Below are 24115 nucleotides of genomic sequence, written 5' to 3' on the forward strand. Positions count from 1 at the left end.
TAGTATTTCAAAATTTAAATTTATTTACTCAGAATTTTGAGTTAGAAAGCCGGATTGCATTTTAAATTTTTTTTAAATTAATTATTATTATTTTTAGTGGCAGAAACAAGCTCTTTTTAATTAAAACATTTGAGAAGCTTTTATTATGTTGTTTTCTCATTAAAACAATTATTGTAATATGGCAGCGACAAGAGGTCAAATATCCATTGTTCGATTATCAGATTAAATAAATAAATAAAAATAAATAAATAAAATTTTTTGTCTGCTATATCCTCCAGAGAATCGCTTACCCGCTTGGCATACACAGGGATAAACCATACACGTGACGCACGTACGTACGCAAACATCTCAGTTCTCGCGAGAGTAAAATTCAAAAACAGGCGGTTGTTCGTTGAGAAGAAAACTAACCAAGAGGTACGTTTTAAAGCTCACGCGTTAAGCTTTTGGCTTTAATACTACTTTTCATGTCTGATAATTATAAAACGCCTCTCTAGGGACTTCGTCGTGCGTGACTTAATTACGTTGCGTTGTGTTTTTTTTCTCGGCTCGTTTCACTGGTAATTCTCTCGAGGTGGGTTTAGGAAGCTAATGAGACACCAGAGACCATCAGGCGGCTTCCTTTACTGCTAGCTAATAGAGACATTTCTGACAGAGTTTACTCTAGGTAAGCCTGCTTCGGCTCATTGTATCGCTGTCTGTATTAGTTTAGGTTTCTGCGAAGGAAAGATGACGGCGGACAACGAAATAGACATCAAGGAGGCGTTTCAGCGAGCTCAGAAGGGCCACAATAACAAGGCAAAGCTGGTGGCGAGCCTCAAGAGCCGCTATAACAAGGTACGAGATGATGCTTTCTTATCAGTCTCTTCCTAAATGTCTTTCACATTATCCTGGATTAATGAGTGCATCGTTTAATATGATAAAATAACTCGGTTTATACGAGAATGTATAAATGCGCTTTCTTCTTCGAAGAAATACAGTAAAGTGAAATTAAAGCTTGTACACAGGTTTTCATTCTCCGTCACATCTATCGGTACTCTCTGTATATCCTCTTTTACTACGTGCTTGAATCTTCTCTGTGGTCTTCCTCTTTTTCTCCTGTCTGGCAGCTCCATCTTTCTTCTTTCTTGCTTAAGTTTCTGGAAGTTTGAAGTGCTTGTAAGGTGTTTGTATTAAACTGTTTGACAGAAAGCATACTAATCTCAGATTAACTGAGATGTCTGGATTGTTAAATAAGTCTTTCAGATGACCTGGGTTCTTATTATTGATCTCATAAGCATGGACCCTTCTTTCCTCTGTCTCTTCCTTCAGCTTGAGGATAAATCACTGTTCCATGAGGAGTTTGCGCACTACCTGAAGTATGCAATGATTGTCTACAAGCGTGAACCTGCAGTTGAAAACGTCATCGAGTTCGTTGCAAGGTTTGCTTCAAGTTTCCAGTCTCCACCTAAAACAAACGAGGAGGGGGAGCAGCAACAAGAGGAGGAAGAAGAAGAAGATGATGATGCTGAGGACGATCATCCATTTCTGAGTTTCATCTTCAACTTTCTGTTGGAGGTATGAACATTATAATGCTAGTTTATGCCTGTGAGCACTGTTTTCTGGTGTTGTTAATGAACTGACCAGCAAATTCTTGACCTATTGATGATGATTTGTTAAAAATGTATCATTTTTTTTCTTTTTTAAACAAATCTGTTAACCACAAAAATTAAAACTTGTTCATTTCTGATTTTGCTCTGACTTTTTGAACACAAAGGCTTTGATGTGATTCTTGTCTATACTGCCTCTCAATTTTATTTTGTGGTTTCCCATATGACTTCTTTCTATTCCTTATGTATTCACATCTGTTTTTCCTCATACACTTATCCTGATCCAATCCATGTTCACAACTACTCTTGTATCTCTGCCTTTTCCCTCCCAATCTGAGTTTTGTGCGTTTCGCTCTTATTCTAATGACCGTCTCATCTCGTTTCCTGCCTTTCTTTCTTCTCAGTCCCACAAAGCCAATAGTCATGCAGTACGTTTCAGAGCGTGTCAGCTGATCAACAAATTGCTGGGCAGTATGGCTGAGAATGCACAGATTGACGATGATCTCTTTGATCGCATCCACCAAGCCATGCTGGTCCGTGTCACTGACAAATTCCCCAATGTGAGGATTCAGGCTGCTTTGGCCATGACCCGCCTTCAGCAGCCAACAGATCCAGACTGTCCGACCATCAATGGTTTGTTTTTTTTAAATGCTGAAATCTGTGACTTATTATCTAAAATTATGTGTTGAATCCCCATCCTCTACATGGTCTTAAATTCTTAATCTTCTCTTGAATCTCACTTCTTAGAAAGTAATTATTGTCACGTGGTTGTTTGTTTTTGTGTTTGTGTATCTTTGTTACTGTCACTCTAACTGCGGAATTATTTTCTATTTCTAGCGTTTATGTTGATTCTGGAAAACGATACTAATGCCGAGGTGCGACGTGCCGTTCTGTCCTGTATTGCAATGTCCCCTCGGACCCTCCTCAAAGTACTCAAGCGCACTCGAGACATCAAAGAAAATGTTCGCAAATTGGCGTATCAGGTACCTATGAATGTAAAAATATGTATCCACTGCAAGGGCTGGTTGATTACGGAGATTTGCACTAAAACTTCCATGTGTGTTTCTATTTAAGGTTCTGGCTGACAAAGTTCACATTAAAGCCCTTAGCATTGCACAGAGAGTAAGCCTACTGCAGCAAGGCCTCCATGACACCTCAGGTAACACTGATTTTTGTGGTTAAATAATACTACTTTTATAAAGATGCATTTTTAACTTCAAAATTTGCACTTAAAGTAACGCAAAACCCTAATCAAAGCTGCTTCTTATTGTTTTAATTATTAATACACCAGTTATTTTTTCTTCATTGTCAAAAATGTTTGTTTATACAGCAAAAAGCTCTTTGGAATAATGAGTGATCTAAAATTTAAAGAGATTTCTTTACCAAATATAAAATGAAAAACACACTGGAGAAGTTGAGCCCTTTTTTACCCCTCGGCTTTTAAAGGCTGATGGGGTATTGAACTTTGACATCCAAGTTTGTGAATTCGATAACTCGACATCAAAGCAACGTGGGGCTTTCAAAATGATACCAGAAGTGTATCTACCTCACAATTTGAATCTGTGACCTTGACCTCGAGGTCAGGTTTTCTGAGAATCTTGTGAAGGCAATAACTCGAGAAGGAAGTTGCCTTGGATTTTGAAATTGGTAACATAAGTGAATTTACTAAAAATCTCGGACGAGTTTAAATCTCAGTGATCTTGACCAGAAGGTCAGAGGTCAAGTTTTCCGAAAATCTTGTAAATGTGATAACTTGAGAATAAAGTGACGTAAGAGTTTCAAATTGATACCGTCGGTGTATCAACTAGTGTGCTGAACTGGGCACCGCTAGTATTTTTGTTCGATTGATAGGAATGGTCCTGCTGTATATGTGTCTGATAGCCTGTGTGCTTTTCAGAAGCGGTAAGGGAGGTGGTTTGTTCTCGTTTGTTACCGGCCTGGCTGCTTCGGCTGGATGGGAACATCATTGAACTGCTCCATAGGCTGGATGTGGAAAACTGCGCAGAAACGGCTCTGGAGACCCTGAAAGCGATCTTCAAAAACATCCCGACTGAAGAGCTGCTGCAGAACCAAGTAGAGCTCGACAACAGGTACTCCCACTTCTCCCTCTGTCTAACAAATAATAAATAAAATGTCTGAAGTTAGAGATCATCGTGTGTGTTTTTTAACAGGAGGCTGATCCCAAAGGACAGTCTGACCTGTGAAAATGTGCTTTACTGGAGAGCCCTGTGTGAGTTCATCAGGAGTAAAGGAGATGATGGTGATGAAATGCTGGAGCAAGTATTGCCAGATGCAGCCACTTATGCCGACTACCTCTGTGGGTAAGAAGAGCCACTGTTATTGGATTATAAATTGTGGTTTTCTTGCTTATTGCTGTGCTGTGTAAATTCTGGACCAAGTAACTTTTCATATTGGTGGAATTTATGGAATATTTTATTGGGCACTTAATGTGCTTTTAGTTACTTTGTGGTGCTTTATTTGGGAAAAAAAATACAGTTGCCATAATGATTGTGTTGTAACTCTAGGTATCTGAAGGCAGGTCCGGTGTTCTCAGAGGAGCTCGTTCTGTATGTAACTGTGTGGCTAACTCAAAGCTTATATAACAGCGAGGCTAACTGACTGCTTTTTGTTAAACTTCACCTGGCTATTATAAAATATAGTTTTACATCCAGACAAGTTAACCTGCTTTGCTCATGGTCAGTGCACATAAAAATGGGTGTGTTACAAGAGTAAAACGTGATACTTTAAAAACAGTAGTAATCAGTTTAACACGCCCTTAGTGTGCAGCAGGTCAAGTACAATCCAATCCAGGTATGTACCAATCCAACTTTTTCCAGTTGTGAGAAAGAGTTCATTAGGACTTTTTAGTCATAGCAGCTGAAATGTCCACAATTTGCAGTTAAATTAAATTAAACAAATCACAAATAAAAGTAGTTAGTGTAGCTTGAGTGAAACACCTCCATGCTGTTGTTGCGTTGCCATTAGCTCTCCCACTCTCCACAGATCGTCACGTTGTCACCGACATCCGACCAAATATCGGATCGATATCTGGAGCTCATGTTTAGAGCAGCCTGAAGCCTGAGCTTGCATGGACTTCAAAACACTCACACTGAACCCATTAGTTGAAACTTTTGCCATGTTTAATTTGAACATGCACCAGTGGAACAATAAAGAAAAGCACGACATATCCACCTTCATGTTTATTTTTTTAAATAATGTTATTTGCTTTTGATGGGTACCATTATCCTTCGCAGTCCTTGTTAAATTGACGTTTTCTGTGTCTTTTGTTTATTAACAAGTTAATTATACAGATAAGTTATCTCATTTGCAGCAGCAGGTTTCTTTTTGTAATCCTCTAGACTTTTATCTTTTATAGTAACAGTTGTGGTTTTCAGCAAATATGAAAACCAGACAATTATTGCACCGCATTATTTTTGTAATGATGTTGTTGTTTGGTTTTGTTGCCTAAATTGGTATCGTGGTGCTTTATGCCCCTAACTCTCTGCCAAGCTGTGTAAGCCAAAGCTTTTTATTTCTTTTTTTATTTGAGTGATATCTATAGTCCAAAGAAATCCACTTTATAAAGTTCTATTTTTTCCAAAGTCTGTGGGTAATCACGATCTCAGTAGTGATCCAAGTGATCATAGCTGATTTTTGCCATACTCAAGCAGACTGACAGCTCATCTGCTACCCTTGCTGTGCACTGACAGAGCTGTTTTATCACCAGTCTAGTGCTTGTGTATGTAAGTGTGTGAAATACTGACGTGTGATATGCTCTGCAAATGAATTTGATTTAACTAATTGGCAAATCTAACATTTGTCTGCTCGTAAAATGGGTTTATTAATTTGAGTGAGGTGACAAGTAGCTGGTTGGTTAAAAGTCACTCCACCGCTGACTGATAACTGGCTCTGCTGCGTGACATTTGGGAGAAGCGTTAATTTTGTTTATGCTGTCAGGGTAGCGGAATTATTCTAAATGAATGGGCTCTGAGAGCTGCTGTTGTCTGACTCTGACTGTTGTAGATATCTGAAGGCCGTGCCTGTGCTGTCCGAGGAGCAGAGGGCCGACTTTAACCAAGTGGAGCTTGTCATGACCAAAGAGTTCATCTCGCAACATCTCATCCATCTCATCGGTTGTCTGGACACCAACGAGGAGGGTGGCAGGTAAGATGAGAACAAGGTTGAGGAATGTGAATCGGATGCAAAATACCTTAAAATGCATGTGGAAATCAGCTGGGAAAGAGGAAGGATGTTTTTGGAGGGTGATGCAAACAGTCTGGTATTTCATTAATCAGCATGTCCTAACAAATATGGCCCAAAATGGTATATAAGTCTTTTAGAGCCCCCTTCTGATGTTTCCTACCCAAACAGCAGGTCAGAAATAAGAAGCAAGTGTATGAGATCTTCATATTGACAAAACTCATACAAGAAAGTATTGTCTTTTCTTTGTTTGAGAAATGACTGCAAGTAAAGATTATTTTCTGACAGGCAGCTAATAGATAAATTAATGAATAAATTTCAGACCCAGATTAGCTGCTGTGACAGGTTAGACAGTGAGCTGACTGTTTGGTTAAATATTAAATTAAATATTGTTTTGATTTGTTTGCCTGTCTGTTTATCTGGATAGCTCAGGAGGCTTTGGTCAGATTTGCGTGAAATTTTACTTTTGGGTTTCATCCCTCGGAAGTAATAAACCTGTGCAGTCAGTCTAGCTTTGGAACTAGATTCTGGTTCGTAGTGGCAGCTTGAGGCTTAGGGTGTAGAGCGGGTCATCTAATAATGTGAAGGTCACTGGCTTTATCTTCGACTCCTCCATTCTGTGTGAATGGTGTGAGTGTGTCTGTGAACGCTAGTAGTTTTTAGGCTTGTGACTCTGAGACTGCTCTTGTTTATATATAAGACTTAATTAATTTGGTAGGAGATTCATAATGTTAGTTTTTTGAAGTCTGTTTATTCATTTAACGGTTGAGCTGTGCATGTTCGTAGGAAGCGTGTACTGGCTGTCCTGCAGGACATGTTGGCTCTTCCTCAGACTCCCTCCTCTCTGGTCTTCCTCCTCACTGAGAAGCTCCTCAACCTCATCTCCGATGACCACAGACGCATCCAAACTGTAAGTTAGGCTTAAACATGAACTTCACTGTATAGTCAGTTGTCATGTTATCTAAACTCCCCTTTTGCACACGAGGGGAAATATAAATGTCACTGCCCTTTATGAATCCAGCTGACAGACCAATTAGTCAGAAATGAAATGATAAAGGCTGTAGTTATTTATCAGTGGTTCCAGATGGACACACACCGGGGTCTTTTTGTTTGACGTGTCAGAAAATATAGCAGGTTTCCTCTCAGCTGTGGCATCATTGACCCTCAGATTGATGTTTAAATGAGCTGGCTTTGTGTCGCACAGGTGGCAGAAATCATCTCCGACGTGAGGGAGCCCATCACAGGGGCCAGTCAGCCAGTGGATGAGAACGAGAGACGCCGGCAGCAGGTCCAGGTGGGTGACACTCTGCCAAATGAAAACGCCCAGAAGCAATTTGATTCTGGAAACCCGTCCAGTTGTCTCACTGTGATTAAATAGAAGAGCTAAACAGCGTCTTTGCACAATTCTACTTTATAGAAGTTAAAAGTGAGAAGGTGACAAAAAAAAATCCCTTTCTATTAAAGTACACCATGTAGACTGACGACCAGATTACAGTCTAATAATTTCTTAATTAGTTGGATTTTTGCCTTTTTTTTTTTTTTTTTTTTTGCTCTCTGCTCCATTTATATTCCTTCCCTTTCTGTTTCTTTGTCCTGCTCTACATCCAGCTGGCAGATGGTTTATATTTAAGGCCAAGCCCACTTAAACTAGCGGGGTGGATGGTGAATGTCATGTACGCTAAACGTATCTTTGCCTGGTAAATCCTGGTTCATTAGCTCTCCCTTCTTTGCTTCATTCCCTTTGCTTAAGCTCCATGCACACGTACGCTCTGAGGGAATTACTCTCAGTTGTGACTGTACCTTAGTTTCCTCACTAAATACTGAAATCTGTTGGATTCAAAATGGCTGTTGAGAAAGTTAATCCTAGCCCAGGTGTTCACTTACTCTGTCCGCTCTGTGCACCTGGTCTCTCCCATCTTTTTATTCTTCAGTGAGTAAAGGCAAAGAAGGCTCCAGAGGGCTGTAGCCTCTCCAGAGCATCAGCTGTTGTTTTTCCTGTTTGCGGAGGTGCAGTTTTCCATCTCAACAGTCCTCTCTTGAGCGTGCTTCAGCTGAAGAATGACCCTCCCCTCTTATTTTTATTGTCTGACCTGTTTGTGTGTTTTTTTTTTTTTTTTTTTTTTTTTCTTTCCCTCTTTTCGCTCCCAGCTTGCAGAAGTGAAGGTGCGTATCTTAGAGGCTAAACAAACTCTGGAGGACTGCATCTCCGCCCAGGAGTTCAGCCAGGCGGCAGAGCTGAAGAACTCCATCACAGATCTGGAAAATCGCAGGAACCAGATTCTCCAGGACATTGCTGAAAGCAACCAAGTGGCTGACAAGGAGGTCCGCACAGAGAAGGTATTAAGCTACACAGAAACATCACCTCTGCATTTAAATGTACAGTTTTTGCTCAGCTCTAGCTCCATTCATGGACCTCTCCTTTTAAGGCAACCCCCTGTTTATGCCAGCTCTGATTTGTTACCCCTTGTAAGCTGAAGGTTTCCCAAGCAGACAGGAGGTATGGGGGCTTGCTTCTGCCACTGGAGGGAAAAATGCCAACCCTAAGTCAAGATTTCTGGATATTATCTCAATATTTTGACACAATCACTCAAACTTCTGAGAAAATAACTTAAAATGGAGAAAATGGCCTGAAGTTTTGATTCATGAAGTCGCGATAAAAACCAAATATTTCTACATATTGGTGCCAAGTTTCCATGGGGTGGAGTTAGTGAGCTCAGGGCCAGAGCTGCATGATGGCTACCCCAAATCGCTGTCAGCGTGAATCTCATTGAAATGACATTAATGCCATAACCGCATTAACTTGGTAAATCTCCGTTAGCGAGCTAGTGCCGATTGCCCCGTGCGTGGGGCTGCACGGTGCTAACGTTTTAAAGAGCTAACGCGTTGACACCGTGCAGCCCCACGCACAGGGCGAGCCGCGCTAACTTGCTGATGAAGATTTGCAGCGTTAGCGTCATTTTAACGAGATTAAAGCTTACAGCACTAGTTACACAGTTTATAATAATTTCAGTATTTTTAGATCCCAACAAGCTGAGTCATAAAGACAACTTTTGTCCTCGTTGTTTTGTTTTTTTAATAAACCGTCATACAGGCTTCACATATGGAGATTTTGGCTTTTCATTGAATTTGTCCCTGTTTTTATACATCATAGGGTGTGATGCAATAGTTTTACTAGTGCATCCCTGTGGAGATCAGATCTGTCTGTATGTGACCCATGAACTGAAATTACTATGACCTGACCTGGTTTAGAGAAGCTTGAGCTTTTTGCTCACTCACCTCCATTATTTGAAACCTTGTTCATATGACCATCCATCTCCATATGAGCCAAACGCATCCATATGACAGAAAATAAATGCGTTTTAATAAAATGAAATGGTGAATATGGTATGTGTTTGTTTGCTTTGCAGAATGATCCAGATACTCTTTTGAGGTGTCTAACGATGTGTGCTGAGCTGCTGAAGCAAATGAACATCAAGACCCGGATTGGTCCAACCACAAGCGCCTTAATGTCTTCACTGGTAAAAACAAAACAAGCACTTGAGTTTGTGTCGTAACTAAACATGCAGATCTATAGTAAAGGCAGCAGGATCGCCTTTTCAGATCTGAGTTTGTACATCTGTTTTTCCAGAAACCTTCAGTTTCTTTCATGCTAGTGTTGAGCCGACGCCACCCTGTAGAAAACAAGCATTTAAAAATATCCCTTTTTTAGGACACGAGCATGAGCTGTATATGAAAGTTTATTGAGGTCACAGATGAAGGGAGCCAGAGGGTGGTTTTCCCAAAGACTTCAATGCACATAACCAAACAGCTGATGATGGTTCAGAGCTGGCAGATTCTCTGAGTCTTCAAACTTTGCTTCAGTTAGATGCTCATTCAGACGATTTATACTTGGTGGGTGTTGAAACAAACTGATAGCTGCAAAGCAGAGGCGGGCTATGACGAGATACCACCGTAGTTCCAGATTGAAATTTCAGCCGTTAAAAATGTGATGCAGAAAAAGCAATTAAGGGGAACTGAGGGCGCCAGAAAAAGATCTGTGAGACCAAGATAAGTTAGTGTTGAATAAAGAGCTTCATGACTGGCGGGCAGGAAGGCAAAATAAATGTCAGCTATCACAGATGATATGTGGCACAGGATACTCTGCACAGATAGAAGAAGAAGAAGAAGAAGAAGAATGGATTACCCGACCTATCATCAAATGCCCTCTTTGAGGAGAACTTAAACATCCTGTTTGTACAAAACTGCCTGAAGACATTTCAGAACTGCATCTCTCCAAACAAGGGACACTAAATCCACAGAGCGGGCGTAACAATATGACCACTGATGGCTGAAGTGAGTAGCACTGATTATCTCTTCATCATGGCACCTGTTAGTCGGTGGGATATATTAGGGAGTGAGTAAACATTTTGTTCTCAAAGTTGATGTGTTAGAAGCAGGCGAAATGGGCAAGTGTAAGGATTTGAGTGAGTCTGGCGAAGGCCAAATATTGATGGCCAGACGACTGGGGCAGAGCATCTCCAAAACTGCAGCTGTTGTCGGGGTATTCCCGATCTGCAGTGGTGAACCAGCAACAGGGTCAGGGGCAGCCAAGGCTCACTGATGCATGTTGGGAGTGAAGGCTGAACCAACAGACAAGCTACTCTAGCTCAAATTGCTGAAAAGGTTCATGCTTGTTCTGATAGAAAGGTGTCTGAATACACTGAGGATCGCAGGTTATTGCTGTTTGGGCAGCAAAAGGGGGAACAGTATTAGGCCATTATGTTATGTCTGATCGGTGCATACAGACTGGCCAAACATTTTCATTTTTCTTAATATTTATCACATAAAAAGTATCAGGGGATTTCACAAGAAAAATAACAGACTGTTTTTGCTGCTGATAAAACTCAAGACCACAAAGTCCAAAAGCTGAAGATTTTCATATCAAGTTGTTTACAAAAAAAACGAAGAAAGAAACAGTCATCTGTCACCAATCAACAAATAAATAATTCTGTATTCGATACTGAGGTTAGATGGAAGTTTTTGACCAATGAATTCATGTGTTATTTCTTCTGTTTTACAAATGTGTTTTTCTCATAGACCCTATTTGTTTTATTCTCAGAAGTGTGTCACGTACCATTTCTCAGCTTTTAAAATTTCATACAGTCATAACTTATTTTGATGAGGGGAATAAAACACAGACTTTTTAGGTACTGACACGCTGGCTCGCACTCTCAGAAATGCCCATAGTAGTGACAATATTTTCATATCACGTTTAAATGTACACTGTACTATGGATGTCATGATGAGGCACATCTGCAGTATTTGTTCTAATAGCGGTTAACAGAGGTTAAAGTGGTTTGAATCGGGTCATGCTGTTTCACTCACTCGGTTCTCCTGAATTCGCAGCTTTCTTTGTTAGTGATGCTGAACTGTTGGTGGTTCAGTCGATAAAACCGGCCCCTGCTGGTACCGTCCATGAATCAGTTGGGCAAGAACTGTCCGAAGTTTAAGGTGTGGAGCGAAACATCGTACATGTGCTGACAAGTCAGGTAGTCTGTGAGCTTGTGCAGAATATTGTGTGTGAATCCTGATGACTTGGAGCACTATTTGCTGTTGCTCCCGTAGGGAAGTTGAAATGTCAAAAAATGTCATTTAACCCTTTGCCTTGGTTAAATGGGTTATAAAGGAACTGTGGTCAGTATTAGGACCCTACATTCTGTTTCTTTTAAATACTTCATTGACGACTGGAGTCTTTCCTGAATGTTTTAAATCAGCTGTGGTAGTGCCGATCTTGAAAAAGCCTGGACTGGATGTTGACATGGTTGCATCTGTCTTTTTTGTCTAAGGTCTTTGAAAAAGTGGTTTTTAAGCAGCTCACTGAGCATTTGTCAACAAGCAATCTGTTTGAACCATTTCAGTCTGCTTTTAGACCAAATCACTCCACAGAAACAGCTTTAGTAAAAGTGGTAAATGATCTACTGGTAAATGCAGACAATGATCGCACTTCAGTTTTATTACTGCTGGATCTAAGTGCTGCGTTTGACACTGTGGATCACTGCATTTTATTGGATAGGCTTGAACATTTTATTGGAATTACAGGAAATGTTTTATCATGGCTGAGATCTTACCTGTCTGGGAGGTCTCAAACTGTTAGTTTTAAAAATGATCTGTCCGAGACCTGTGCAGTGAGGCATGGGGTCCCTCAGGGCTCCGTACTTGGACCATTGCTGTTTTCTATGTACCTGCTACCTCTTGGTGTTCTTTTACGTTCTTGTAACCTTTCATTGTTACGCTGATGACCTGCAGCTTTATGTTCCTTTAACCATTGGAACTGTGCTGAAGTCTCTAAACTAGAATGTTGTTTATCTGCAATTAAGGGCTGGTTATCGGATAATTTCTTGCTTCTTTTCTTGAAAAGAAAGAGTTGATGGTCATTGGGCCACACAAATTTCAGCACGTGTCCCAAAATTTCATCTTGAAAATTGATGACAGTGCCATAAATTGCAGGAACAAGGTAAAAAACTTGGGTGTGTGGTTCAACATGGTGCTCTCCTTTGAATCTCATGTGAAAGAGATAACAAAGACTGCCTTTTATCATTTGAGGAACATGAGCCAGAATCAGACAAGTTTTGTCAAGCGACACTGCAGAGGTTCTTGTCCATGCATTTGTGTCTTCCCGTATTGACTATTGCAATGCTCTTCTTTCTGGCCTACCAAAGAAAAGTTTTAGAGGTCTACAGATGGTGCAAAATGCAGCTGCTTGCATTTTAACAAGAACTGGGAAATTTGAGCACATCACCCCTGTTCTGAGATCTCTGCATTGGCTACCTTGTCAGGTTCGAGCAGATTTTAAGGTCCTGCTGCTCACCTACAAGGCTTTAAACGGATTGGCATCTATAGGTGCCTCTCTATACCTCTCCGACCTTTTACACCTTTATGCTCCATCTCGTGCTCTCCTATCTCAGGACTCTGGCCTTCTAAAAGTTCCTAAAAAAGACAATTGGAGAGCGTGCTTTTTCTTTTCGTGCCCCGTTTCTGTGGAACAACCTCCCTCAAGATATTCGGCAGGCATGCTCTGTGGAGGTTTTTAAAACTAAGTTGAAGACACATTTGTTCACCTTATCCTATATGTCTTAATTCTATGGCTTTTAGTTTTTAAATTTTTATTGTTTTTAACTTTATTGTGTCTCTTACCTGTATCGCTTTTATTTTATTTATCCCTTTAGTTGTACAGCACTTTGTTTGAAAGCGCTTTATAAATAAAATTATTATTATTATTTCACACCCATTCATCAGTAATAAGCCTATATTACAAAACGTATGTAAATAAATAACAGCTGTTATCATTTATTCTTATCTGTTACTAACAATGCACAGTTTATTAACAATGGTTAAGTGTTAACCTTATTGATTGCTTTCACTGTTTTTTCCTGCATCTCAGATCCTGCCCAGCATAGCAAGCGCACACCCTGCTGTCCGCAACATGGCTGTGGTGTGTTTAGGAACATGTGCTCTGCACAGCAAGGAGCTAGCCAAAACCCACATGGTCCTGCTGCTACAGGTAACTTCTTATAGATGTGTTTCAGATACCTGAAACACTTTGTTTATATGTGTAAGGATGCTACACGATGAACAGAAAGTTAAGCCTTAATATCATTTCCACACTTAAATTGCTGCTTCCCTTCTAATCGGATTAAATGATTATTAACCTCGTAAGTCCCAAACTCTTTCATGGCATGCATTTTTAATTTCTCTTTGCTATTTGGGCTGATTGGAACCTGATGAATGTAAAAACAAAGAATTACATGATTTTTTTTTTTTCACCTGATTTTTGTTTCTGAGAAAAATGAGATTTACATATGAGGGCATTCGTTTTAACTTTCGATAGAACAGTGACAGTATAATGTCCTCGTAAGTGGATATCAGAGCAAAATTTAGTATTTTGGTCTAGAGAACCCAAATGATGTCCACATATGTGAACGCCAGGTCCTAAGAGGTTAATGACATTAATAATTCAGTTACTGTCAGTCTTTCTGCAAAATAAAATAATTGCTAATTAATCTCTTAAAAAAAAAACATGTAATAAACTAAACATGACGCCTTTAGCTTAAGAGCTGTGCTCAAACTAATCCTCAGTTATTTTGTAAATGTAGCTAATTGCAAAATAAACAACATTATGCAGGCTGGAGGGGAGTCGGGGGGGTGATTCTAGTCATTTTTGTTCACTGACAGAAAACGCACATGTATTAAAGGCTTTCTTGATTCAAAGTGCTCTGTGTGTATCTGCGTGTTTCCAGATAGCTCAGCTGGATGAGGTAAAGATCCGTATCAGTGCTCTGCGGGACATCATCGACCTGCTGCTGCTGTTTGGCTTCCAGCTTCTCTCTGAAACAGCTGCCACTGAAGCGGCCCCGCCCTCCCAATCCTCACCAGAGAACCAGGACGATGACATGGCGGTTGCAACTGATGAGAAGGCGGACGTACCAGAGGACACCGCACAGAGTATCCTTGTGATGCTGTCAGAGTTCCTGGACAGTGAGGTGAGGCTGAGATATTTTACTCCAGAAACTACAGTATGCATGTGGGTGTTTATAGATGTCTGATACATGTGCTGGGAACATCCTTCAGGTGTCCGACCTGCGGACAGAGACAGCGGAGGGCCTGGCCAAACTCATGTACACGGGCCGCATCTCCAGCGCCAAGATGCTGTCCCGTCTGGTGCTGTTGTGGTACAATCCCGTCACAGAGGACGACATACGCCTGCGACACTGCCTCGGCGTCTTCTTCCAGCTCTACGCCCGCGAGAGCAGGTCACTAATGTGCATGTTGAGTGATGTGGTCACTTTTATTTGGCATGGAATCTCCCCCAGCTGATCATGTGACATGAAAATGGTGTTTTTATGCTTCAGGGCTCACCAGGAAGTCGTGGAGGAGAGTTTCTTGCTGACCGTTCGGACTCTGATGAACGCTCCGGCGACGTCTCCGCTCGCTGAGGTGGACATCAACAATGTAGTCGAGCTTTTTGTTGAGCTGACTCGCCCGGGAGCTCTCATTAAACCTTCAACTAACACTGAGGTGAGAAACATCGGAGACTGAGGAAGAGACTCAGGAAGATTTTAAATTAAACCCAAATTCCAACAAGCTATTTATAATCTTATTATATTAGGAGTGTGGATTTACTGTTGGGTCTGTGGCTCTGTTCAAGGAAAACACCAAGGATGTTTTTATTGCCTCACTGAGCTTTTCGTTATACATCTTCCCTGAAATACCAGCTAACAGTCTGCAAAATGTTTCACACCATTACTGCAGGTCAAGTAAGCGTGAACAGAACAGAGTGTTATTATTAATCTCTGAATAATTGTATTTGTATACCTGTGTATGTCTCAGGAGGTGTGTGTCCATGACTACATGGCTGTGCGTATCTGTGGCGAGATGCTGAAGGACCCCACAGCCCCCGAGGTGCGCCTCTATGCAAAGACTCTGAGCAACCTAGAGCTCAGCAGAGACGAGACCGTCAGGGAGGACCTGCAGACGCTGCTGCAGCAGCTTGTACAAGTGAGCCTACTGCTATCGCACCACTGTAACGTAGTCCACGTGATATTGGCAACAAGTTCACCATATCAACAAAAAACGAAATGAAGGCCTGGAAGAAACAAAAGGTGGAAGGAGACTGAGGGAGCCACACAATGGGCTGGAGGACAACCCTTAACGAGGTTGTATAAATAAAAAGCTAAACTAAGGTACTGCCAAAAAACAGCAGACTGCTAAAACTTGACAAAGAAAAGGAAAAAGAACATAAAGGAGGGACCTATAGATGCTCAGGAGCTGCTTGGTCTGGGAGAGACCGCAAAAGCTTTCTCTGAGCTAACTTTAAACAGAGGTAGAAATTCGTTAGTTACTCCACCCAAAAAGAGAAGATGCAAACACGAGTGAGAACTAATCACAAATTATAGCTAAAGCTGTGAAAATTGCAATTAAAAAAGCTCTTTGGGTTTTTTGTTGTTGTTGTGTTTGTTTGTTTTCAACCAAAAAAACAAAATCAAAGTATTGAACATGTTCTGTTCATTTCAAGCTCCATATTTTATATCCTGGGACTGATTCACAGTTTAAAATAATCCTTATTTACCTTATACTAAGACTTTGTGCAGCTACTCGGTTTATCTGAAATAAGCTCTTTTAGCTCTTCTTCCTTTAAGCCAACTTCTGCTGATTTGTTTTGTCCTTGCAAACAGAACGTTTAAACAGCAAGTGGGTGGAGCTGTTGTGGTCACATTTAGAGTGCGACTGTGAGCACCACTGTCTCAAATGAAGATATTAAAGCAGTGTGATGCCTTTGACTTTGATTGTGAACATAGCATTAGCCACTGTAACGGGACACATGAACGACATCATAGGTCCATGTTGTGTTTTTAAAAACAGTTGAAAATTTTCCAGAATTAACTACACCTCTCATTAGAATAAAGTGGAGAAAACAGCAGCTCCGACTTTATGAACAAAATGTGTTTTCTGTGGAGTTGAAGGTCAGCTAAACTGGGCTGTATTATAATGTAATACCAGCTTGTACCATAAGGTGGATTGAGTCAGTTTAATCTTCATTTAAACAAAGTCAACGAGAACGCATTCCTCTTTACCTTTTGCCAGGACACCGTTGTAAAGTTTCTTGAGGAATAGTTAAAAGGACGGGAGGAAAATGGCACTATAAGTCCAAAAACATTTTAACATGCTTCCCCCCCTAGTGGTGAAAGTGTCACGTGTGTGAATGTCAAAAGACAGAAATCATCAAGATGTATAGAAAAACCTTCACAGCAGTCCATCAAACCGAGCTCATGTAGTGTGGAGCACAGAGCTGTACCTGCATATCTGTCTGTTAAAAGGCCCATTGTTTAAGTTCACCCCTTTCCCTCCTCCTTTCTTTCAGGTGGTGAAGGATCGTGTCTGTCTCCGTGCTCTGGAGAAGATGATTTATCAGCTGGCGGACTCAAAAGAACAGGCTGAGCTCCTCAGCACCACTGCGTTACAACCCCTGGATGTCAATGCAGATGGTACGTATGCAAACACAGACTTTAAATAGGAATGGCCATCTGATATCCCATGGAGCATCTCCAACTTATGTTACCTCCTGAGTGTGTGTCTAAATAGATTTAAAATGCTAATTTGTGACAAGCGCTCCTGCAAAAGGATTACATGACTTTACCAGCATGTTGCTAAGTAGATTAAAAATGACTCGCTCCGTCCCATTCGGTGTTTGTTTAGATAAAAATGCAGCAGGCTGAGGGCGGAAATGCAGAAAAATGAGTTCTCTGTTTGCTGTTTCCACAGAGGCTGCGGCAGATGATCCATCAAAATCTGCCAAGAGACCCAAAAGAGGTAATGCAGGGGTTTTTATATGCTCGTCTAAAACCGCAGTCCTTCAGTGCCACTATATTTTTAGAGCTCCTCCTCTCCTGCCCGAGGCAAGAAGTTGAGTCAGCACTGGGAGGTAACCCGAGTCTTTGTTTTCACAGGTCAGAGGAAAGCGTGCACAGCCAGAGGTGGCAGAAAGCCGAACAGGAGGGCAGAGTCGTCAGAGGAGAGGCGAGTTTGCTGATTTTAGCAAAATAGAAAACACCCATTCAGTAACATATTCATCACAAGTGCATTTACTCATTTTCTCGTCTCACCGTCTCTCTTTGGCTACAGCGATGGAGAAAATGTCCCAGAGTCGGCCTCCATGGTGCGTCCGTCACGGAGGGCCAAGACTGCAGCTCTGGAGAAGACGAAGCTGGACCTCAACCCTCTTATCAACCAGGAGGCCAATGTGTCCTGAATAAAGAGATTTACCTTTCTGTATCGACTCAAGTGTTCAGGCAATGAGTCATATTTACCCTTAAGTTACATTTTTGTTGTTTAAAGTTTTGTCATTTTAATCATTAAATAAATGTATCAAAGTTAACAAAGCTTGTTCTCTTTTTAAAAATTTAGTGCAAACATATCCTGATAACTTTTAACAGGGAAAAAAGCAAATCACCATTTCACACAAGAAGCAAAGACAAAATGTTTCTTTTGTGTTCATGTTTTAATGCCCTGAATAACCATGTGACCTTTCTAGATTCCCTTACCAGTTCCCTCTCTACCAGTACATAATTAAACCATGTTAATCACCACAAATGTGAAGAATTCAGAGAGGTCTGATCTCAATCATTGAACTCTTACAGAATAAAAATGGAAATGGTATTTCAGTTTTGCTTGAAGTTACATACATTTTCTATAAATTCTTAAAGGGAGAGTAACAAGTCAGGTTTTTACGGTAAACAAATAATTATACTGTAAGTAAAGTGTAAGCAATTTTAAGTATTTCATGGTAATTTTATGGTATTAGAATAATGTTTTCCCAGCACGTTGTAAGTATGCTGTACTTTTGGACTGGATTAATCTTGCATTTTTATATATTTATTTACTTTTACATTTTAATTTAATATTCATATTCATGATGGGTGTTTTTTTTTTTTTTGTTTTTTTTTTTTTGTTTTTTTTTTTTCCCACCCCCCCCTCCCCCCACTCTATAGTAATCATATAGTAGGGATTTAGAACAGTTTATTGTTAATGTATTTCTAAATTGTGTTTGAACTGTAAAAGGAAAAGTAATGAGTTGGACTTAATCACAACAAACTGATAGCCTTTATTGTGGGCCACGAGTGTCAAAATGAATTAAATACCAAATTAAATAATTGTGTTTTAAATGAAATTACATGTAATTAAGTTTAAACAGTTTTAATTTAACAAATTTAATGATGTATTAAATCATTTTGGCACTCAAGGCCCTCCACACCGTATGTTAAATGTGTGGTGTATAGTTATTTGTGGGAACTTTATTTTTGGTTTTTTTTCACTTTGTTTTCTATTTACATTAATACATGTAGACACCCTGTAGGGTGTTGCGGGTTCAAATATTGAGGGTGAGCACAAAAACAACAATGGTCCAGGAGAGTACCGCGGTAAAGTGAGCCGTCATTTGTGAGCCGCGGTCAAGCCAGCCGCCTCCTATCCGCCGCATAAATTTCCTTGCGCTTTTACACCAGTCTTTACGGTAGCGCCTTTTCGCTTTATGTGCCGATTGAAAGCCTATACCCGCGCACACGTGCACGCGCACAAATTACAATGTAACGGCCCGATACAGTCAATACAATTATGGAAATGTCAGAAATTCATTAAAAATCATCCTGAGTAGTTGATGTACAACTTTCAACACATCCCCCCTCTGGGACACCTACTGTACCTGTGTGCCAGGTTTCAGCCAGATTTACTGTAGAATTCCTCAGAAATTAAAGGAAACTTATATTCAATTCAATACAGTCAATACAATAGAATTATGTCAATTTTCAGAAATTCATTAAAAATCATCCTGAGTAGTTGATGTACAACTTTCAACACATCCCCCCTCTGGGACACCTACTGTACCTGTGTGCCAGGTTTCAGCCAGATTTACTGTAGAATTCCTCAGAAATTAAAGGGTACTTGTATCCAATGCAGTCGGCCAATACACTACAATTGTGTCAATTTTCAAAAATTCATTAAAAATCATCCTGAGTAGTTGATGTCCAACTTTCAACACATCCCCCCTCTGGGACACCTACTGTACCTGTGTGCCAAGTTTCATCCAGATTTACTGTAGAACTCAGAAATGAATGGAAACATTTATTCAATTCAATACAGTCAATACACTACAATTATGGAAATTTCAAAAATTCATTAAAAATCACCCATAATAGTTGAGGTCCAACTTTCAACACTTTCTTACTCTGGGCGTCCTACCGTACCTCTGGGCCAAGTTACATCTCAATTCACTGTAATCTTTATCAAAAATTGAAAGAACAATTATATGTCAATGCTGGATGTGTGTCCTTTCAAAGTGACACTAAATAACAGAACTCAGGCACATCAGGGAATAATCCAAAAGGCGGATTTATTAAACAAAAACAACATACAAAATATCTCTAACCCATACTATATAACCTAAAAAGAAACAAAGGGACACTTAGAAGCACAAGGAAACAATACTGAAAGGGCAAGAGACACAGTCCAAACACAATCCACAACTAAAATGCCAAAAGAACAAGTCATCCCACATAGCAGACGGGTCTTGCCTGGATCTGGTGTCAAGCCGGCACTGCTGGCTGACTTCTGGCATGGTAAGATGGCACTGTTTATGTGATGGCATGCCACATTTGGCCTGATTGGGTGAATGTGACATGTTGTATAGAGCACTTTGAGTAATATGGGTGAGTAAAAAAGTGCTGTATAAGAATCAGTCCATTCACTGTCTGAACAGAGTTTCGTCATGTTACTTTTGCACTATTATGTTCCAGCACATGTTGTTATTACATGGCTTACATGGCTAAGGTACACATTAGGCTGACATCTGGGGCCAGAGCTGAAACTGTTCTGGGCCAGCACAGGGCCAGCAGTGTGTCTGCAACTGGCCTTGTGCTGGCTCATGTGTGGGCCACCTCTGGTAAACCAGATCTGGGCCACCATAGGGCCGTCATTCTTTGCAGTACGCAGGCCATGTGTAAGCACATTGTGTGGGACAGATCCAGGCCATACCAATTTTGCTATGTGGGAGGAATTATGTAAAAATAGAAACATCATAAAAATGAAAATGAACATAAAGTAAAATGTACTGAAAAGAACATCAGTATGGCCATCATTATTTGCTTGGAAAGTCTAAAGTTCCATGGCTTTGAACAGCCAGAGAACGCAATGCCCAGCTTAGAATGACTAAAAGTAACTTCTTTTAACATTCTGTCATTCTGCTTCTATATCAAAAATCCACTAAAAATAGTCATTTGAAAAAAAATATTCGCCACTTTTCATCAGTTTGGGTTCCTCTGTTTATAGCAATTTTTAGAAAAGAACCCAATACCTTTGTCACTATACAGTTGTACAGTGAGATACAGAGCATCTCCTACTCATTGCAAACATGCTGGGAGGGTGGCTCTATCCGCCTTAGTGCAGCTGCTGTACCATACTGTGATGCAGTAAGTTAGTAGGCTCTCAATGGGCGAGTGGTGGAAGGGTGAGCTGTAGTCCACAAAGAGCATTCTGGCGTAGCTCTGCCGCTGTTCTAGGTGACTCAGCACCGAGTGGAGGGTGATGGCATCTTCTGTGAATCTGTTTGCACGGTATGCAAACTGGTGGGGGTCGAATTCTGGGGGGAGGTAATCCTTGGTGTGCTGAAGGACTAGTTTCATGATTACCGGTGTGAGGGCCACAGGGCAATAATAGTTCAGGCTGGTGATGGGAGACTTCTTTGGTACTGGGATGATTGTGGCTGATTTTAGACAGGATGGGATGGCTGCTTCATCCAGTGAGAGGTTGAAGATTCTGGTGGAGATGAGGGTGAGCTGGTGGGCACATGGTCTTAGCACTTTACCACGTATTCCGTCTGGACGCCTTCCTGGGGTTCACTGCTAGGAACACACATCTGACATCGTGCTCCGTTACAGTGAATGGAGCAGTGCAGGAACCAGGTGAGGATGAGGATGGGAGCAGGGCTGAGGCAGATGAATGCTGCTGTTGTGGTGTTTCAAAGCGGGCAAAGAAGCTGTTTATGTCCTCTGCTAGCTGCACACTCAGGTTTTCTGTTTTCACAGTTCTGCCTCTGTGGTTTATGATGTCTATTATTCCATGCCATGTGTTATTGCTGGACAGGTGGGACCCCTTTTCAGGTCAGCTCGAGCAGACCTGTACAGAGCTCTGTCAACAGACCTACAGGGAGTGCAGAATTATTAGGCAAGTTGTATTTTTGAGGAATAATTTTATTATTGAACAACAACCATGTTCTCAATGAACCCAAAAGACTCATTAATATCAAAGCTGAATGTTTTTGGAAGTAGTTTTTTTTTTTTTTAGTTATTTTAGGGGGATATCTGTGTGTGCAGGTGACTATTACTGTGCATAATTATTAGGCAACTTCACAAAAAACAAATATATACCCATTTCAATTATTTATTTTTACCAGTGAAACCAATATAACATCTCCACATTCACAAATATACATCTCAGAATCAGAATCAGAATCGTGTTTATTGGCCAAGTACAGTGGGGCAAAAAAGTATTTAGTCAGCCACCGATTGTGCAAGTTCCCCCACCTAAAATGATGACAGAGGTCAGTAATTTGCACCAGAGGTACACTTCAACTGTGAGAGACAGAATGTGAAAAAAAAATCCATGAATCCACATGGTAGGATTTGTAAAGAATTTATTCGTAAATCAGGGTGGAAAATAAGTATTTGGTCAATAACAAAAATACAACTCAATACTTTGTAACATAACCTTTGTTGGCAATAACAGAGGTCAAACATTTACTATAGGTCTTTACCAGGTTTGCACACACAGTAGCTGGTATTTTGGCCCATTCCTCCATGCAGATCTTCTCGAGAGCAGTGATGTTTTGGGGCTGTCGCCGAGCAACACAGACTTTCAACTCCCGCCACAGATTTTCTATGGGGTTGAGGTCTGGAGACTGGCTAGGCCACTCCAGGACTTTCAAATGCTTCTTACGGAGCCACGCCTTTGTTGCCTGGGCGGTGTGTTTTGGATCATTGTCATGTTGGAAGACCCAGCCTCGTTTCATCTTCAAAGTTCTCACTGATGGAAGGAGGTTCTGGCTCAAAATCTCACGATACATGGCCCCATTCATTCTGTCCTTAACACGGATCAGTCGTCCTGTCCCCTTGGCAGAAAAACAGCCCCATAGCATGATGTTTCCACCCCCATGCTTCACAGTAGGTATGGTGTTCTTGGGATGCAACTCAGTATTCTTCTTCCTCCAAACACGACGAGTTGAGTTTATACCAAAAAGTTCTACTTTGGTTTCATCTGACCACATGACATTCTCCCAATCCTCTGCTGTATCATCCATGTGCTCTCTGGCAAACTTCAGACGGGCCTGGACATGCACTGGCTTCAGCAGCGGAACACGTCTGGCACTGCGGGATTTGATTCCCTGCCGTTGTAGTGTGTTACTGATGGTGACCTTTGTTACTTTGGTCCCAGCTCTCTGCAGGTCATTCACCAGGTCCCCCCGTGTGGTTCTGGGATCTTTGCTCACCGTTCTCATGATCATTTTGACCCCACGGGATGAGATCTTGCGTGGAGCCCCAGATCGAGGGAGATTATCAGTGGTCTTGTATGTCTTCCATTTTCTGATGATTGCTCCCACAGTTGATTTTTTCACACCAAGCTGCTTGCCTATTGTAGATTCACTCTTCCCAGTCTGGTGCAGGTCTACAATACTTTTCCTGGTGTCCTTCGAAAGCTCTTTGGTCTTGGCCATGGCGGAGTTTGGAGTCTGACTGTTTGAGGCTGTGGACAGGTGTCTTTTATACAGATGATGAGTTCAAACAGGTGCCATTCATACAGGTAACGAGTGGGGGACAGAAAAGCTTCTTACAGAAGACGTTTCAGGTCTGTGAGAGCCAGAGATTTTCCTTGTTTGAGGTGACCAAATACTTATTTTCCACCCTGATTTACAAATAAATTCTTTACAAATCCTACCATGTGGATTCATGGATTTTTTTTTCACATTCTGTCTCTCACAGTTGAAGTGTACCTCTGGTGCAAATTACTGACCTCTGTCATCATTTTAAGTGGGGGAACTTGCACAATCGGTGGCTGACTAAATACTTTTTTGCCCCACTGTATATGTGCAGACACATACAGGGAATTTGGTTCCGGTAGATGGTGGCTCTCAAGCACAGCAATGTAAATCTCTCACACACACACACACACACACACACACACACACACACACACACACACACACACACACACACACACACACACACACACACACACACACACACACACACAAGTGTCTATATATACACATTACACATACATACACAAAGCTATGTAAACCAACTATAAATAACGAATCTAACCTTATATACATAAAATACAGAAATGAATGAGGTGGAATGAATACTACAAAATGTACATAAGGTGCAGTTGCAGTCTGGCAGTGGGAGCAGTGTGACAGGTCAACTGTTAAGAAGGGAGATGGCGAGGGGAAAGAAACTGTTCCTGTGTCGGGTGGTCCTGGTCTGCAGGCTTCTGTACCGTCTGCCAGAGGGCAGCAGATCAAAAAGTCTGTGTGCAGGGTGTGAGGGGTCTGCGATGATTTTCCCTGCCCGTTTCCTGGTTCTTGAGAGGTACAGATCCTGGATGGAGGGCAGGGGGTGGGCGCTGATGATCCTTTCTGCTGCCCGTACAGTCCGCTGCAGTCTGCTCCTGTCCTGTTTAGTGGCTGCTCCATACCAGACTGTGATGGAGGAGCACAGGACAGACTCAATGACCGCAGTGTAGAA

General features: G+C 41.2%; 1 protein-coding gene across 4 annotated transcripts; it reads left to right on the forward strand.

Moving 5' to 3' along the window:
* Positions 1-313: 313 nt before the first annotated feature.
* On the forward strand, positions 314-17701 carry ncapg (non-SMC condensin I complex, subunit G). 4 transcript variants are annotated; one of them, XM_004564325.3, is made up of 22 exons: positions 314-414; positions 705-834; positions 1309-1554; positions 1991-2219; positions 2424-2569; positions 2661-2745; positions 3484-3676; positions 3758-3907; positions 5610-5750; positions 6573-6696; positions 6991-7080; positions 7935-8123; positions 9194-9304; positions 13207-13326; positions 14063-14305; positions 14394-14575; positions 14675-14840; positions 15153-15320; positions 16684-16807; positions 17085-17132; positions 17270-17339; positions 17445-17701. In XM_004564325.3, exons 2-22 carry the CDS (start codon positions 727-729, stop codon positions 17569-17571), a joined length of 3060 nt encoding a protein of 1019 aa, XP_004564382.2. In that variant the 5' UTR covers positions 314-414; positions 705-726; the 3' UTR covers positions 17572-17701. The 4 variants fall into 4 exon arrangements, with proteins under 4 accessions (XP_004564382.2, XP_004564385.2, XP_004564384.2 ...); XM_004564328.3 differs by having other exon boundaries at positions 322-414; positions 710-834; XM_004564327.4 differs by lacking the exon at positions 314-414 and adding an exon at positions 423-571 and having other exon boundaries at positions 710-834.
* The last annotated feature ends 6414 nt before the right edge of the window (positions 17702-24115 follow it).

The sequence above is a fragment of the Maylandia zebra genome, linkage group LG6 (assembly GCF_041146795.1).
Source record: "Maylandia zebra isolate NMK-2024a linkage group LG6, Mzebra_GT3a, whole genome shotgun sequence".
NCBI lineage: Eukaryota > Metazoa > Chordata > Actinopteri > Cichliformes > Cichlidae > Maylandia > Maylandia zebra.